Source organism: Peromyscus eremicus, chromosome 16_21 (assembly GCF_949786415.1).
Source record: "Peromyscus eremicus chromosome 16_21, PerEre_H2_v1, whole genome shotgun sequence".
Lineage (NCBI taxonomy): Eukaryota > Metazoa > Chordata > Mammalia > Rodentia > Cricetidae > Peromyscus > Peromyscus eremicus.
The window spans coordinates 39,768,018-39,787,292 of NC_081432.1; the positions used below are offsets into that span (position 1 = coordinate 39,768,018).

Genomic DNA, 19,275 nt, shown 5'->3' on the forward strand with positions numbered 1-19,275 from the left:
CATATCAACATGGCATGTCAGTTTAATGATGTCAGTTTTTTAACAGATGAGTAATACTCCATTATGTAAGTGTACCACATTTTCTATATCCTTTCTTGTGTTGTTGGACATCTAGCTTGTATTGAGGTCTGGTCTGTTATGAAAAAAGTAACTCTGATCACAGTTGTGTAAGAGTCCTTGTGGTACGATTAAGTGTGCCTTGGTATATAGCCAAGATTGTTATAGCTGTGTCTGGAGGTAGATGGATTCTCAATTTTTTGAGAAATCTCCATAGTGATGTCCAAAGTGGTTGTACAAGTTTCCACTTCCACCACCAAGAGAGAAGTGTTCCTATTGCTCCACATCCTTTCCATCATGAGCTGTCACTTTGGTTTTAGGTCTTAGCCATCTTGATAGGTGTACGATGGACTCTATTGTAACTGTTTCTTGGCCATTTGAGATTCTTCTATGGAAAATTCTCTGATTAGATCTGTATCCTGTTTTTAATTGTGTTATTTGGTTTTTTGATGTGTAATTTCCTGAGTGTTTGTTTATATATTTTGGAACTATTTTCTCTTTTAGAAGTGAGGTTGGTGAAGATCTTATCTCATTCTGTAGGCTGTCATTTTTTTCCATTGATGGTGCCCTTTGCCTTAGAAAAGTTTTTCAGTTTCTTGAGGCTCCATTTGTTAATTATTGATCTTTGTGTCTGCTCTACTGGTATTCTATTCAAAAAGTTGTCTCATGTGCCAATGGATTCAAGATTATGTCCCAATTTCTCTTTTATCAGGTTCAGTGTATCTAGATTTATGTTGAGGTCTTTGATACACCTGGACTTGAGTTTTGTGCAGGATGATACATAGGAATCTATTTGCAGTCTTCTACATGTCAACATTCCGTTATAGCAGCACCATTTGTTGAAGACGCTTTCTTTTTTCCATTGTATTATTTTGGCTTCTTGGTTGAAATTCAATATCCATACATTTATCGATTTACTACTGAGTCTTTGATTCCATTCCAGTCAAATACTGGAGCTAATAGACATTATAACTCACATGGACCCAACAGAGCTCCTGAGACCATTTCATCCAAACACAAATGAAGACATTTCTCAGCACCTCATGGAACACTCTCCAAATTGACAACATATTCAGTCACAAAGCAAGTTTTGTCAGATACAAATAAATTGAAACACACTCCCTGCATCCTATCAAACTGCATGGATTAAAGTTGAATTTCAACAACAACAGAAACAACAGAAAGTCTAAAAATTCATGGAAATAGAACAACTCTCTAGTGAATTACCACTGGGTCAAGGCAGTGATAAGAAAGAAATTAAAGACTTCCTCAAATTCAATAAAAGTGTATGCACAACATATTCACATGTATGGAACACATTGCAAGTGTTGTTAAAAGGAAAGTTCATAGCACCAACTGCCTTCATAATGAATTTTGAGAGATCTCATTTTAGAGACTTAAGAGAACACCTGAAAGCTCTGCAACAAGCACACCAAGAGGAGTAGACTGCAGGAAATAACTGAACTGAGGGCACAAACCCATAAAATAGGAAGAACTTATCTAATGAATTCAATTTAGAGGATAGCACTTTCACACCATCCATTACAGAAACAGACTCAAGGACAAATAGCACATGATTATGTCATTAGATACAGAAAGGGTCTTTGACAATATTGATCATCTCTTTATGATAAAAATCTCAGAGAGTCTAAGAATGAAAGGGACATATTTCTGCATAATAAAGCCAATAAAAAGCAAACACACAACTAACATTTTGTTAACACTCAAATCCTTCCTTCTAAAATCAGGAACCTGACAAGGATGACCACGCTTCCTCCTTCTGTTCAATATAGTACTAGAAGTCTTAACTAGAAGAGTAAGACAAGAGAAGATACAAGAAAGGAACCAAGAGGTGAAAATATTTTCATTTGTAATAATATGATTCTATAAAAAATATATTTGCCCAGAAAACTCCAATGGCTGATAAATACATTTAGCAAAGTAACAGGTTTTAATCTGAGCCTCCAAATCAGTAGCCTACCTAAAAATACTGCACGTACTGGGAATAAAATCAAGAAAACCATGCTATTCCAAATAACCTCAAAGTGTAATGAATTAGAATAAATGTCACCAAAAAGTGAAACTTTTACAATGAAAGCAGTAAGAAAGTGAAAATAAGAAATTGAAGATGTTACGATAACTTGCAAAGACCTTCTGTGATCATTATTGTAGGGTTAATATTGTGAAACTGGTCATCCTAATAAAAGCGATCTGTGGACACCACATGATCCACATAAAATTTCCAGTTCAATGTTCATAGAAAATGAAAAAGAAATTTTAAATCCCAAACGGAAACACAAAAGACCAAGAATAGCTGAAACAATTTTGAACCATGAAACAAAAACAAAGCAAACTAAAAAGAACGAAAACAAAAACTTATGGAAGCATCACCATTCCAGATTTCAAGTTACTATAACCAATTGAAATAATAAATAGAGTATGGCAGTGGCCCCCAAACAAACATTGATTGGTGGTAGAAAACTAATGACCCACATATAAGCCCACAGTCCTGCAGTCTCTTAATTTTTGTAAAAGAGGCCAAAGATTCACATTGTAGAAAACAAATGGTGCCAGTCACATTGGACAGATTGGACTATAGGTGGATGAATGAAGTTAGAGCCTTATCTCTCACCCTGCATAAAACTCAGCTTCCCATGGTCCACGTATCTCAACACAAGGCCCAAATGGTACAGATTAATGATTAATTCTTTGGTACAGCTAAATACTTTCTGAGCAGGTCACTGGTACAGACACTATAAACAAGTAATTACCAAAGTAATAAATGGGACCCCATGAAACTAAAAATCTTCTGTGCAGCAAAGGACACCACAAAGTGATTGACAAGGCAGCATGGAAGAATGGCTAAAAGTTTTTCCACATTGTACACATGAGAGAGGGTATGTAGAATATAAAGAATGCATTGTTACTTCAAAAACTGATCCGTGATATTCACATTGAGTCTTGTCTTCACCCAGGTGTGTAAATACATTAAAAATAGAGCAATTACAATGATCAGAAATTTACTTACTATACATCAAAGGAAATATTTAGCAATGTCATGGGATTCTAAGAATACTTTGTAATTAAGAATAGATTAAATGCTTTCATTTTATTACTCAATTATTAATTTTTTGACTGAATAACGTGGTTTAAAATGTAGCATGTGGGTCTATGGCAAAGTCATTGAAGCAAACAATAGAAAATGAGAAATTTAAATTTAAATTTTACGTACAAATTCTTGATTTTCTGCACTCTTATCAAAACTTCTCTCATTTTCCACTTTAAATTCTGTTATTCCTTCTTCTAGTTCTTCTGAAAATATTATATCTTTTACATAAAAAAATATGAACAACAATTAGGCAAAATAATACTCTATAAAAATAGAAGTAATGTAAAGGTAGGGTTTTATTTTTTATATGTTATTTCAGTTAACCACATGCTATAGGTGTATATTTACATCCTCAAGAAAACTTGTAATTGTAGACAAATCAACACTTGGACAGGTACTACATGTTGGCCAGGTTTGAGTCATACATGCTTCATAGGATTTGTTAGGAAACTCATAAATGACCTATATGCTTACATCCACATATGAAGGAACTGTGGAAAATAACACTTTCATCCTGTAAACTATCCTTGCCTTGCAAGAGTAACTTAAGTAACTCACTGTTCACTTCCCCCAAATGGTACTTGGTTTACCACACATTTTTCTGTGAACAGGATAACAGGCTTTTGCTCTGCACTGAAACTGCTCCTTTTTTTTTTTTTTTTTTTTTTTTTTTGGTTTTTCGAGACAGGGATTCTTTGTGTAGCTTTGGAGCCTTTCCTGGAACTCACTCTGTAGACCAGGCTGGTGTCGAACTCACAGAGATCTGCCTGCCTCTGCCTCCCAAGTGCTGGGATCAAAGGCACCACCGCCCGACAAATTGCTCTTTTATGACTCACTTTATCACATGGAGTCATTCTGTACTGTACACCCTTTTTTTTCCCAAGAAAAATGGGTATTGCTGTAGCTACCCTAGCTTAAGATAATGCTTAATCTCTTCTTTTCGACTTCAACTTGAACCCACTTTGTTACAGTTGTATCCGTTTTTCTCCTTGACATGTAGGAACTATATTAAAGGTTGTTCTAAGATCCGAAGATCTCATTTGCTTTCGTTTCCTGTTTTCTTTAAATTACTTTGTGTGATTCTGATAGGTTTTGACTTTTAAGTTTTGAAAGCAAATAAGCCATTGCAAACATGGTTTCTTTACTGATATAAACACAGAGAGATGAGTTTCAGACAATAGAGTACAGAGAAATGAAAAGGTGTAAAAGCAAACAAGATGTGCATATAAGTAATGAGATTTTCAATGACTGAACTGCCGTATGCGAGTGTACCCTAATTTATTGAAATAGATTATAGATATGGTTTTAAAATGCCATTCCTATTCCCTGTAAATCAATTACAATGCTTTGCAGATGGAGGAAGGCAGTGCACTATGAGTTATAAACAACACAAAAATTGATTTTCTTTTCTGAAGATGTGGTATATTGATGTTTGTCCAGCCCAGAACAGAATCTCTGAGCTCAACATGTCTCTGCCCTGACCTTTCAGGGAGCTTTACTATAGGTGTGCGTTTTGAGACCTAGGTGTCCAGAAATGATGTTCAATCTTTGAGGAAGTCACATATGTCTCATGATTGACTTATAGAAGTCACTAATAAACAGGGAATTTGCACACTGGAAAGGTTAAGGTGAGTGAACCTGAGTATTAAACATTGAAGCTATGCTTACATTTACTAATAATTCATATTGTCCTTGTGAATGTTTTTGAAGCATGTCTGCCACCAGTGAGATGGCATTGCTTATGTCAAACACTATCATCACCATCATCAAGATATAATGGGCATCAGGAAGTCTGTGTGCATTTGAAAATTAATAAAATAAACTGATCAGAAGAATGTGACATACGAAATTTACCTGGTTGAGATTGGTGTGGTAGAGACTCAGGTTTGGAGATTGGACGTGAATAATCCCTCAGCTGAATGGATTTTCAAATGAGATACTTAATTAATATTTTGGAATTCAATAAATATTAATCATTTAATATAAATATTAAAAGTCATTTACCTCTGGGTGAGGACATTTTTCAGCCCACACTGAAAGAAAAAGGATAAATTTATTAATCTCCTACACAATGGGAACTACAAAAGTAACTCTATATAGGCTTTGGATGGCAGTGAGTTCTTATTCCCTTCTTCCTAAATAAACACCTATTAGTTTACTGGTTAGGACAACAGCTGACAGAAATGACTGAGACATTCTAAAAGCAATCTATAGATTCAATGTAATCCTCATCAAAACTACAACATAATTAGTCAGAGAAATTGAAAAAAAAATAACCACACCAGCATGAAAAAGCCTTTCAGCTCCACATAGAAATAAAAATAAATGAACAAAGAAAAAACCCTGGAGAGAGGTAAAACAAACCCCAATACAAAAAGAGTGGAGAAACCACCACCCCAGATTTCATGATTTTTACAGGTCTAGAGTAATAAAAACATCATGGTTTTAGCATCACAGTATACGTGTTGATCAATGAAATCAAACTGAACACCAAACATAAGTCCACACACCTATGGACACTATTTTTGATAAAGAAACTAGAAAGACACGCTGGAAAAAAACAGCTTCAATACATGGTGCTCACCAAACTTTATGGCTTCAAGAAGAATTCACAGAGAACTATATTTCTAACCATGAATAAAACTCAACTCCAAGTGGATCAAGGATCTCAAAATGAGACCAGAGACCCTGAATAAGACAGAAGACAAAGTGTGCAATAGGCTTGAACTGACTGGTACAGAAAAAAAAAACTTTCTGAATAGGACAGCTGTGGCACAGGCACTAAGACCTACATATAATAAATGGGACCACATGAAGCTAAAAGCATCTTTAAGGCGAGGTATGTATACCAGTTATGGGATTTTAAATAATCACTCCACCATATGATAGTGTTATTGAAATAAATTATAGATATGAATTCTAAGTACATTTCCTATTTCTTGTTACTAAACTACAGTGCAGTACAGATGAAGGTAAGATATACATTATAAGTTCTAGAACAAAACAAAACTTGATTTTCTTTCCTGAAGATGTGGTATACTGCTGGCTGACCAGTGCAGAACAGAATCTCTGAGTTCACACATGTCTTTGCTTTGCCCTTTCTGGTAACTTTGAGTACGACAGGTGTTCATTCTGAGACCCAGGTATCAAGAAATCATAGTCAGACACTGGAGAAATCTTATTAGTCTCAAGATTGACTTCTATAAGTAACTAATAAGCAGAGAGTTTGCACACTGGAAAGGATAAAGCCTTAGATCATGAGTATTAAACATTAAAGCTGAGCTTATTTTGCAAATATTTTATATTTCCAATGTAATATATTTTCCAGCATGTATGCCACTATCAGATGGCATTGCGTATGTCAAATTCTATCTTCACCATCATCAAGATATAATTGGCATCGGGAAGACTGTGTGCTTTTGAAATTTATTAAAATACCTTGATCAGCCGGGTGGTGGTGGCGCACGCCTTTAATCCCAGCACTCGGGAGGCAGAGCCAGGCGGATCTCTGTGAGTTTGAGGCCAGCCTGGGCTACCAAGTGAGTCCCAGGAAAGGCACAAAGCTACACAGAGAAACCCTGTCTCAAAAAAACCAAAAAAAAAAAAAAAACAAAAAAAAAAAACAAACAACCTTGCTCAGGAGAATGTGACTTATAAAATTTACCTGCTTGAGATTGCTGTGTTTCAGACTTTTGTTTGGAAATTCGACGAGAATAATCCCTCTGCTGAATGGATTTTGAAATGAGATATTTAATCAGTATTTTGGACTTCAATCAAGATGTAATTATTCAATATTAATATTAAAAAGCATTTACCTCTGGGTGTGGACATTTTTCAGCCCAAACTGAAAGAGAAAAATGTAGAGTCAGTCTCATGCACAGTGAGATCACCAAAACTACCTTTATGTAGGCTTCAGATGGCAGTGAGATTTCATTCCCTTCTTTCATAATAAACTCCTATTATTTTACTGCTTAGGACAAAAAGTGACACAAATATACCGAAACTTAGCAAAGCAACTTAAAGATTCAGTGCAAGAGCCATCAAAATTCTAATATAATTTGTCAGAAAAATTGAAAAAAAGAAAAACCAACCACAACAGCATCTAAACACCTTTCAGGTTCATATGGAAATCCAAAAAATAAAAATAAAAAAATAACAAACCAAACAAAAGAATGGAGAGACTCCACCAGCTCAGATTGGACCAAGAGGTGAGTCCCTGTTCTCCTAGGTGCAGTTACAGGCCTGCAGGCAGGTCTGATTCCAACCACCCCATCTGATCCTTTATTCACAAGTCCTACTCTGTCCCTCTAAGCCTACCCACCACACCAAGACTGCAGCCGCTCCCTGAGACACACACAGACTCTGCTAGCTCCAATTGAACCAAGAGGTGAGTCACTGTTCTTCCAGCCGGTCACCCAGCCTCTAGGCCTTAGGCCCAGGGGCACAACCCATGCCTCCATTCCCCCACCCATTGCAACCCCAATTTCAGGCCAGTTGGAAAGTCTCCTGCAGGCAGAACTAACTACCTCCACTCCACATAAGACTCTGTTATCTACAAGTCCCACTTGCTCTCCCAAATCCACCCCTCCCCCAAGACCATAGCTGTTCCCTGAGACACAGTCTTGGCTGGCTCCCACTGGACCAAGAGGTGACTTACTGTACTCCCAGATGGTCACCCTGCTTCAGAGGCACAACCCAAGCCCCCTTACCCCCACCCATTGCAGCCCCAGTTGTAGGCCAGCAGGCAAGACTCCTGTGGTGAGGTAACCCAGGCTCAGAAAGACAAACATGATATGTAATCACTCATCAGTAGATATCAGATGTAAAGAAAAAAATAATCAGACTACAACCTACAGCTCCAAAGAAGCTAGGAAACAAAGAGCCTAAGAGGGACACACGGATTGCCATGGGAAGGAGAAAGAGAGGAGATCTCCATGAGTAAAGTGGGGATGGGAGGCAATAAAGGGGATGGGATGGAGGGCATGATGGGATGGCTGAGCTGGGGGAGGGACAGATTGGGAGAGCAATGAAAGAGATATCTTGATAGAGGGAGACATTATGGGGTAAGGGAGAAACCTGGTGCTAAGGAAATTTCCAGGAATCCACAAGGATGACCCGATTAGAAGACTGGCAATAGTGGATAGGGTGCCTGAACTGGCCTACCCTGGTATTCAGATTGGTGAATTCCCTAACTGTCATCATAGAGCCTTCATCCAGTAATTGATGGAAGCAGATGCAGAGATCCACAACCAAGCACCAGGCTGAGCTCTGGGAGTCCAGTAGAAGAGAGGGAAGAGGATTCTATGAGCAAGGGGGGCGGTGTCAAGATTATGTAGGGAAATCTACAGAGACAACTAAACCATGTTTGTAGGAACTCGGGAACTTTAGACCAACAGCTGTGGAACCAGCATGGGACGGGACTAGGCCCTCTGCATATGGGAGACAGTTGTGTAGCTTGGTCTGTTTGGAGGCCCCCCGGTAATGGGATCAGGATCTATACCTGGTGCATGTGCTGGCAATCTGGAGCCCATTACCTATAGTGGAATGCCTTGCTCAGCCTTGCTGCAGTGTGGAGGTGCTTGATCCTGCCTCAACTGAATGTACCAGGATTTGCTGACTCCCCATGGGAGACCTAACACTTTTTTGGAGGAGGGGCTGGGGGTATACTGGAGGGGAGTTGGAAGAGGGATGAGAGGGGCGTCTGTGGTTGGTATGTAAAATAAAATTTTAAATAAAAAAGAACAAAATAATGAAAGACAACACTGAATAGAGATAAAAGGATATTTAATATGAAAAGAGAATGGAGAAACCACTATCTTAGAGTTCATGTTTTGTTACAGAGGGAGACTAATAAAAACAGCATGGTTGTAGCATCACAATAGACATGTTGATCAATGAATTCAAACTGAACACCAAATGGAGGTCCACACTCCAATGGACACATGATTTTTCATATAGAAACCAGAAAAATGCACTGGGTAAAAAAACATCTTCCACTCATAATAGTGAAATAATCTTGATTGCTGCATGGAGAAAACTGCACAGAGATCTGTATTTACTACCCTAAATAAAAACTTAATTCCAAATGAATCAAGGATCTCTAAATAAGACTAGAGACACTGAATATAACAGAAGAGAAAGTGTGTAATAGGCTTGAACTCATTGGTACAGGAAAAGACTTTTTGAATAGGACACCTGTAGCACAGGCACTAAGACCCACACTTAATAAATGGGACCACATGAAGCTGAAAGTTTCCTATGGCAAGATATCTATGTAAGCTTTGGGACTGTCAATGACTGCTCCACTATATGATAGTGTATGCTGTGTTATTGAAATAGATTGTAGATAAGAATTCTAAATGCATTTCCTATTCCTTGTAATTAAATTACAATGCACTATGAGTGAAGTGAAGCAGTGTACTATGAGTTCTAGAGCAACACAAAAACTGATTTTCTTTTCTGAAGATATTGTACATTGCTATTTGTCCAGTCCAGATCAGAATCTCTGAGCTCAAACAAGTTTCTGCCTTGTCCTTACAGATAGCTATGTGTGTGGGTGTGCATTCTGAGATCCATCAGGAAATTATGGTCACACACTGGGGCAGTCTCATTAGTCTCATGATTGACTTCTACAAGTCACTAATAAACAGAGATTGCACACTGGAAATGAGAAGGCAGTCCAACATGAATATTAAACATTGAAGCTGAGCTGATATTTCTAAATGTTTTATGTTGTCAATGTAATAATTTTGAAGCATGTATGCCACTAGTGAGTTGGCATTGCTTGTGACAAAACCTTCCAACATTAGAGTCAAGATATAATTGGCATCAGGAAGACTGTGTGTATTTGAAATGTATTAGAATAAACTGATCAGGAGAAAGTGACTTACAAAATTTACCTGTTTGAGATTGCTGTGTTTCAGGCTTGGATCTGGAGACTAGATGACAACAATCCCTCAGCTATTTTGAAAAGAGACATTTAATCAATATTTTGGATTTCAACAATATATAATTATTCAATATAAATATTAAAAGGCATTTACCTCTGGATGCGGACATTTTTCAGCCCAAACTGAAAGAAAAAGAAAGTATAGTCAATCTTATGCACAATGAGAATTCCAAACCTACCTTTATGAAGGCTTCAGAGGGCAATGAGTTCTATTCCCTTCTTTCAAAATAAACATCTATTATTTTACTGGTTAGGAAAGCAGCTGACAAGAAATATACTGAAATATATCAAAAGAAATCTATAGATTCAATTTAATTCCCATCAAAATTCAGAGAAATTTAAAAAACAACCACAACAGCATCAAAAAGCCTTTCAGGTTCATATGGAAATACAAAAACATCTTGGATAGATTTAAGAAGATTCTCAATACTAAAATACGCTGGAGAAATCACTATCCCAGATTGCATGTTTTGTTACAGAACTAGAGTAATAAAAACATCATGGTTCTATCATCAAAATAGACATGTTGATCAATGAAATCAAATTAATGTCCAAACACCTATGAATACATGATTTTTCATAAAGAAACTAGAAATACACCCTGAATAAAAAAAATAGCCTCCATACATGTAGATTACCAAACTTCATGGATACATGAAGAAGAATATTACCCTGAACAAAACTCAACTCCAAATGGATCATGAATCTCAAAATAAGACTAGATACCCTGAATATGACAGAAGAAAAAGTTTTTAACAGGCTTGAACTCACTGGTACAGGAAAGACTTCTGAACAGAACACCTGTAACACAGCACTAAGACCCAAATTTAGTAAATGGGACCACAGGAAACTGAAAGCTTCTTTATGGCAAAGGACACCATCATCAGGCTACATAATAGGAAAAGAATTTAATCATTTAAACCTCTAACATACAGTTAGTATCTAAAATACAGAAAGAAGAAAAATTGGACTCCCAGGAAACAACTAACCCAGTGACAATGGTGTTCAGGAATACAAAGACAATTTTTAAAAGATAAAACACAAACTGCTGACAAACTTTTAAGAAACGATCATCATCTTTCTTTATCAGAAGAATGCAAACCAAAAGTACTTTGAGATTTCATTTTACTCCTGTCCGAAGGGCGAAGTTCAATTAAGCAAATGACAACTCATGCTTGTGAGGATATGACGAAAATGGAACACTTGCTCATTACTGATGAGAACGTAAACTTTTACAGCCATTAAGGAAATGACTCTGGCATTTTTTTCAGGAAGCTGGCTACTAATCCTTCTCTAAACCCACCTATACATCTATCTGGCATATACCCAAAGGACTCTGTATCCTACTACAATAAATACCTGCTCATACATGCTCATTATTGACTATTTACGATAGCCAGATTTAGGAAACAGTTTAGATGTCCTTTAACTGGCAAATATATAATGAAACTGTGGTGAACTTACACAATGGGGTGTTTTGCTTCTATCAAAAAAAGGAAATTAGGAAATTTACATATAAATGTATGAAGCTAGAAAAAAATCATCACGAATGAGGAGACCCAGATCCAAAAGTCAAATACTGTATAATTTCCCTTATATGTGAGTGTTAGCATTAAGTCTTCAACATGTGTGCTAAAATCCATATAACCACAGAGACTCTGCCTCAAGTAAGGGACTGCTTGCAAGGATCATTCAAGTAAAGGGAAATAGAATATATAATTGTAGAGAGACAGTGGGGGGAAGGGCGATGCAAGTGAGAGGTTAGGGTAGGAATATGGGGATGGACAATTTACTAAAGTCCACATGAAAAACCATACGGAAACATACTACTGTAGAAGATTTCTAAATACATATGCATATAAAATAAATCCAAATGGAGTCTCCAAATAAAAGAGGAGATAAAGCCCCAAGTAGACATCTTTTGCTAAACATGAAACCTTCAGTTATACCTAGTTGAGTCAATGGACAAAGGGGCACCTTAGGTATCTCAGGTAGAAGAGAACTCAGAGATCCTTCTGGGACTATCTCAATTTTACACATCGCTCATGCTTATTGACATATGGGGCTTATTACCACTTTTGTTGTCTTTTACTTAAGTGTAAATTTATTCAGTGATTTCTTTTGGTAGCACAACATACCAGCATTTGTCTTACATAAAGTCTCTTCATGATGACTCTTACCTTGAATTATTTCATTTTCTTCTGGACCATTTCCTACGTTGGATGACTGGGCAGCTTTCTGCAGTGGATTAGGGTAAAACACACTCTGTCACATGATATTAGTAATGTAATTCCAAAAGGTCTTATTTTCTATTTCTGAACATACCATGATACTAGACTTTAAGAAAATTGTTCATGAGAATATATGCAGTATCTATCAAAGACCATTTGAATGGAGAATCTTATATACACAGTCAAGTTTAAGTCTTTCATTTCCCAATTACATACAAGAAATATAGAATAGAGGGAAAACATCCATAGACAGAGTAATGCCTGATGTGCATGTATCAATAAAAGTAATTATTTTATATTATAATGTATAAAACTAATTTGCTCTTCTTAGTAAAGTTGGAGGATGTTAATGACACAAATGTTCACATCTTTAGTAGGGCCACTCCTCTAGGACACGATTAACATTAATCATGAGGTGTTATACAATGACATTATTTGTGCGGTTAGGCTTGATAGGAGATATGTATTATGTTAAAAGCATTCATATTGTATCATGCTGATTGTGTAGGGATCAAGGCAGAATGTGATTAATTTTGGTAAAAGTGAACAAACAAAACTGACATATTTTGTTAATTTCTTATAGAAGGCAAATCTGGATCAAAATAATAAGCAGACAAGTTTTTATTTCCTATGTTACCTTTAGACAATAACATTAGACCATTATGCAGTTTTAATATAGAAATGTTTCTCAGTGAACAGAAATCTTCCCTAAACACCATTTCACATTTTTTGCATGTTTAATAGAATAAACAAATCTTGCTTTCTCATCCCTCAAGAATTTTAAAAGTTATGAGAATAAGTTGTCCACTATTCTATATGTACAGTAATGCCATCCTATTTGACAGTTCTGAGTGGACACTCCCTCATCTTCTAAAACATGTTAGGCTTCATACTTTGATCTCTGACGACAAAATACCATTCTCACTCCTACCCTGTATTAACAACAATCTTACCTAACTGTCTCTCTGTACCATATGTTTTCTTTATGACAAAACACACCTATCTGAACTAAAACAATTGCTTTTTACTTGTTTTGTCTTCTATTACTATAGCATAGGCTTCCCTCTGAAATTCTCAGTTCTTGATTTCTCAACATAGAGTAGATACTGACTATACAGATTTATGTAGGTTTAAAACATTAAAAATGTCTTCACAACATACTCATACTTCAGTAAGTACCTTACATTGTATTTTGTCTCTGAACAGATTGTGTAAAAGGCAAACTATAGTGTCTTGAATCTATTTGAATTCTCTACATTAACTCAATTCCATATATATATATATATATATATTCATTAAGCACATTGGACAATAATGTGGAAATAACTAATTTTTTTCATTGAATTGAGCAAAATAGTTGAGTTTTTCCTTCACAATTAAGCCTCTTTTATGGAATCAAAAAGTCCTTCTATTGGCAGATTAGTTGATTATATGTCCATATATCTTCTCAAATGAGGACCTTGAAATAACCCAATGATCGTAAGGAAAAAATTTCTCCTTGACATAACTGAGTATAATCATCACATAACAAATTTAGTTTCTGCAGGAAGAATCAACTTTATGAAATAAATCCAACTCTGAAGTCCATAATTTTTTAGCATCCACTATTTTAAATAGAGAGCCATAAGATTCTCCAGCCATTCAAAGAGCTTAACTTAAAGCACAAGTAATAATCATATAATTATTTACTAAATTACTTATAAAAGACAATGATTAGCTGTGTGACTGGATTCTAAGAATACCCTGTGTTTTATAATAGGTAAAAGACGTTCATTTCAATGTTAAATCATCATTGATGGACTGAATATAGTAGCCTGAAGTGTAGTTTCTTTTGGCCTAGGGTAAGATCATCAAACCAAACAGTATTAAGTGAGAAATTTAAATTTAAACAGTTACATACCAATTTTTGATAGTCTTCATTCTTATGACAAACATTTGCATTTTCCAGTTCTAAATCCGGTATTGTTTCTAATTCTAGTTCTTCTGACATATCCACATATTTTATTTAAAAAATAAATATAACAATTAGATACACAATTTTCTATGACAATAGATTGGAATACATTCACAATTAGAATTTAGAAAAAAGTTACTCTTATCAAATATTTCAATTAAATGTACTTTATAGATGAATATTTACATGCTTAGATAAATGCCCAAGTTGTATAAATACCTGTATATCACTTGTATAGAAACTACCTGTTGCCAGCTTCAAGACATCCAAATACTTGACTAATTCATCTAGTAGTTAACACACCTCTCATAAATGACCAAGCTCTCTAAAATCTACATTTTCAGACGTCATCGATTTTTCAGAACATTTATCATGTGCTCACACCCACAAGCACATTCAAAAATGTACAAATTAAGGAAGTTGGATAAGGATTATGAAATAATTGGTTTTTTTTTATTGAAACTGGCAAAATAGCTTTAGTTGTAAGGCCCCATTGCTCAAGACTCCACACTTTAGACACAGAATTTGGAGTAATTTAGCTGGACCTGACATAGAAACCTGCTCTCATACTATGAGAACATGCTATGCAAAGTGCCAAGGGAGATAAGCAATCAGTAATCTCACCAGCAGAAAATGGTACACCACCAAGATGTTGAAAAGCCTGGCAAGATAACGCTCATGGTCAGATAGCAGCACTTTTATTTTTGGGGTAACCAACAGCTGTCCTATTGGTCTGGAGACCCACTCAATGAGAAATTCATTCCTGGTGCTGGGAAACTAATCAACTATCCATGGATGGAGAAATCATAAACACTAGGAGTCATCAATTACTCCCATTTTCTTATAACAGTATACTTACTGTGTTCTAAATATGGTTTTTATAGTCACGGTTATACCCACAGAAGAATGTAGCTGTCATTTCTCCTCAAAGAATTTACTTTACACAGTACATAAAAGTATTACAGTATATACAATTATTCAAACTCCAAGGAGTGACCATAATATGCCCCAACTCCACTTATAAAGTCCTAAATCTAAGGATCAGGAAAAATAGTAAGAATTAGGTAGATAGATTGTAACATCAAAGTACCAGCACTCTTGAAGCTACACAGCATCTTCTATGCATGACATAGATATTGCTACCATGAAATTTCAAAAGTATGATATCTGAAAAGACACCCGTATAAGGACAACACCCGATGAAATGCTACTGTGGGTGAAGTGAATCTCACAATGCACAACCCCTAGATGAAGATCTGTAGGCAATCAGTGGCTGATAAACAAAGACAAATCAGGTGATTTTCCAGAGATGAGCTCATCCTAGTAGGATAATAGGTTGTGCAATTCCAGTGATCAGTCCTAAACATGTGTACATATAAGCAACACATTAAACAAATACACACAAGCATGCATACACTTACACACAGAGAGAGAGAGACACAAACACGCATGCACACACATATGCACACGCGTGCACACACACACACAAACATAGTGTGTCTTTACTAATAGTATAGAAGTCACACACATAGTTACTAAGGACCTGAGCACAGGAAAGGTTGTAGGAATAGCCAGAAACCTGAAAATGATGTAAATATAGTACACAAGCATGAAATTATCAAAAGCTAAATAAAATAAAAGGCAACTCTTTTACTGACATTCTTATTTCAACCTTTGGATGAAAGTTTTTCTTGTCTACCATTACATTTTTACTTTTGTTTGATTTAATATGTATTACGTGGGTTATTTTATTTGGCTAAGGTATTTGTTGCCATGTTTTAAGCAAACCTCTCTGCCAAGTGATCTTCCAAGTTAAGCATGTGCATTACCTTCTTGTTCTTCTACATTTTCATATTGTTTGGAAGCTATCGGTAAGTCATCCGCACCACTTTTCAGACTATTCTCAGGAATATCTTGCTAAAATAATGAAAATAATAATGAGAATATAGTTGAATTTCCTATTTTGAATTCAACGAAACTTAAAAATAGGATAGAATATTTTCATAGATAACCTTTTGCATGCTCTTGAGAGCAACCTGTCTTTTTACCCCATACAGTCACATATTCTAAAATCAAGCCTTGAAGCAGAAATAGAAAAAGATCATCTGCAGAATTCAATAAGGAACTAAACTCATAATATGAAACTTACATTCCTCACCAAAAATTAAACAGGTAAAGAATAGATTTAAGTAATAACTCTTTTTTTTTTTTTTAAAGATTTATTTATTTATTATGTATACAGTGTTCTGTTTGCATGTATTCCTGCAAGCCAGAAGAGGGCACCAGATCCCATTACGGATGGTTGTGAGCCACCATGTGGGTGCTGGGAATTGAACTCAGGACCTCTGGAAGAACAGTCAGTGCTCTTAACCTCTGAGCCATCTCTCCAGCCCTAAGTAATAACTCTTAATGTGCTTGCCATACCAAAGTATTTGATTTAAAAATCAATTCCTTGAGAAAATCAATTTAATATTATAATAAGGCCCTTTGATTAGTATGAAAATACAAACTATGCCAGGTGGAGAAGAATTGAAATATTTTAGAATCAGTTTTGTTTATGAAAAGAAGGATGTACAAAAAATAGTTTTGTTAAAATCTTAGATATAGAGAAAATAGTTTCATAAAATTAAAAAGCAATTAGTGATTCTTCTTTGTTTATATAATGCATGTAATTATTCAATGAAATCTTAAACTCTTTCACAGTAAAAAATGGGTATCATTAGAGCATAACAAGCATTTACATGAAGGGAAGCATCAGAACATTCATTCGATGTCTGGAATGTTCCTGGTGCTTATTTATACTTGAAATAGTAGAGATGTCTTTATGTAATTACACATTCAGCATTTTTAGTCATGTAGTTGTGAGATAGGTAAGAAAATTTAAAGTTCACATAGATTCACTATTCTCTAAATGGCATAACACTAATAGTTATCACTTCATATTTAAGTCATATGAACTGGTGGTTTTAATTCAGAAAGATTCTGTGATGAAACATCAATGTCATTATGCCAGTTGAGGATTTGTAAATCTTCAAATACTGTTGAAATATATATCAGTCTGGTCCCAACATTCATAAAACACATGAAGAAAGGAATAAAAAGCCTAACTGACTGTATGCTGAAATCCACATTTGAAGAATTTATGTATAGCTTATCACAATAAGACTTGAAGGACTGGGTGTGTGGTTGAGTGGTAACGAATTTGCCTTGCATTCATTAATTTCATAGTTGATGTAATAAATGAAAAAACAAAAAGGAAAACTACAAAACTCTAATCACAAGTAATCTAGGACACCCAGAAACAGGAAGCCTAACCTCAGAGTGATTCTGGAGATTTAAATGAGCAATGAAACCACTGTGTAGACATCCTTTAAAATTTGAAGTGTTACATATGATGCAAAGAATTTCAGGTTACTTTTAAAGATTTTGAGCGCAAAAATAAGATGAAATTGAACTTTTGCCTTTAGCATTGGTTATCAAAGACCTTATTCTAGAACTTGCTATAATTAGGGGTGAAACAAGTATACCTCAATTATATGAAGAGTTTTTTCTTCCGTTTTTGATTTAAAAATTTGCATGTACAATATATTTTGAACATATTTTCCCAACCAAAATACTCCCAGATTATTCCCCATCCACCTACCCCCCAAATTTATAATCTTTCTCTCTTAAATCTACCCCCAAATTGAAAATACAAACTTACCACCAATAAGACAAAAATGCCACAAGAGAACAATCAGCCCCCAACAATACCACAAACACAAAATTGAACACTGCTTCCTTTGTGTTGATCAACTTCCCCTGGTCATAGTGTCTGCTCTGGAGTGCCTTTGATATACCCAGTGATGCTTCAAGTAGAACACTGATTTTTTTTCCTTTTGCCAACAGCTATCAATTACAAACTGTGTCCTGGTTATAGATGGCAGCCCGTGTCTTCTTCCGCCTCTTAGTGCTGGCACCCTGTCTTGTTGGAACCTGTGCAAATCATCTGTGTATGGACATAGTCTCTGAGTTCATATGTGCATTGGTCTTGGTCCTGTTGTGTCTGGAAGACAAAGTTTCTTTGACCTTATCCATAAGCACTGGCTCTTATAATCATTCTGCTTCCTTTTCTACATAAACACTGAGCCTTGATGGAGGAGGTTTGATGAAGACATCCAATTTATGACTAGGTGGTCCAAAGTCTCTCACTCTGCATTTTGACCAGTTGTTGATCTCTGTGCTGATTTCCAACTACTGCAAGAGAAAACTTCTTATAAGGAGGACTGGGAAAGGTATAATGACATGTCTCTAGGACTCATTTTCTTGCTGTACTCATTCAGAAGAAGAGTAGCTTTGGGTTTGTCCGTAGGTCCGTACCCTACATTGTCAGGTTATTGGCCCCTTTGGCAGTGTCAAGTTTGTATTCCATCTTAAGCAGTCTTTAAGTCCAATGAAAAAGTCATTTGTTATTCCCATAACATTTATGCTACTATGGGACCAGCATATGTTTCAGACACGTCACTATTGTAGGTCACAGGGTTGTAGTTGGTGATATTGATGATTACCTTTCTCCTCTGTGAGCAGGAGGTGTATCTTCTAGCACCATGAACATTAGTTAGAAGTTGTAATGATTCTATTTGGGCACAAATCCATTTACTCTATGTTTGGTTATTTAATATGTGGTTTTTTCACCAATAGGGTCTTCCTATTTGGTTGTGGAGTGAGACCAATGGCCTTCACCATAGCCTGTTATGTTTGGATAATTCTACGTGCACGTAGAATCATCAACAAATGGTTCAGGTCAAACTGGATGGCCACATGCAGAAGAACTAAGTAGAACCATATCTATCACCCTGCATACATCTCAACTACGAATGGATCAAAGACTTCAACATAAGACCATAAACTCTGATTAAGATAGAAGAAAATGTCTGGAAAAGGCTTGAATTCATTGTTACAGTCAATGACTGACTTTCTGAACCAGATACCAATA

The 19,275-nt window shown here is 35.8% G+C and overlaps 1 protein-coding gene across 1 annotated transcript in view; it reads right to left on the reverse strand.

Annotated features, from left to right (window-relative positions):
* Positions 1 to 19,275, reverse strand: part of LOC131893726 (SUN domain-containing protein 2-like) — a 78,536-nt gene that overhangs the window by 39,178 nt on the left and 20,083 nt on the right. The window contains exons 7-16 of the mRNA XM_059243834.1: positions 16,130 to 16,217; positions 14,247 to 14,329; positions 12,296 to 12,353; positions 10,210 to 10,238; positions 10,066 to 10,126; positions 6,982 to 7,010; positions 6,831 to 6,891; positions 5,171 to 5,199; positions 5,021 to 5,081; positions 3,290 to 3,384 (exon numbers count right to left, since the gene is read on the reverse strand). Of these exons, the coding sequence (XP_059099817.1) occupies positions 3,290 to 3,384; positions 5,021 to 5,081; positions 5,171 to 5,199; positions 6,831 to 6,891; positions 6,982 to 7,010; positions 10,066 to 10,126; positions 10,210 to 10,238; positions 12,296 to 12,353; positions 14,247 to 14,329; positions 16,130 to 16,217 (594 nt within the window). The remainder of the gene's footprint in view (positions 1 to 3,289; positions 3,385 to 5,020; positions 5,082 to 5,170; positions 5,200 to 6,830; positions 6,892 to 6,981; positions 7,011 to 10,065; positions 10,127 to 10,209; positions 10,239 to 12,295; positions 12,354 to 14,246; positions 14,330 to 16,129; positions 16,218 to 19,275) is intronic.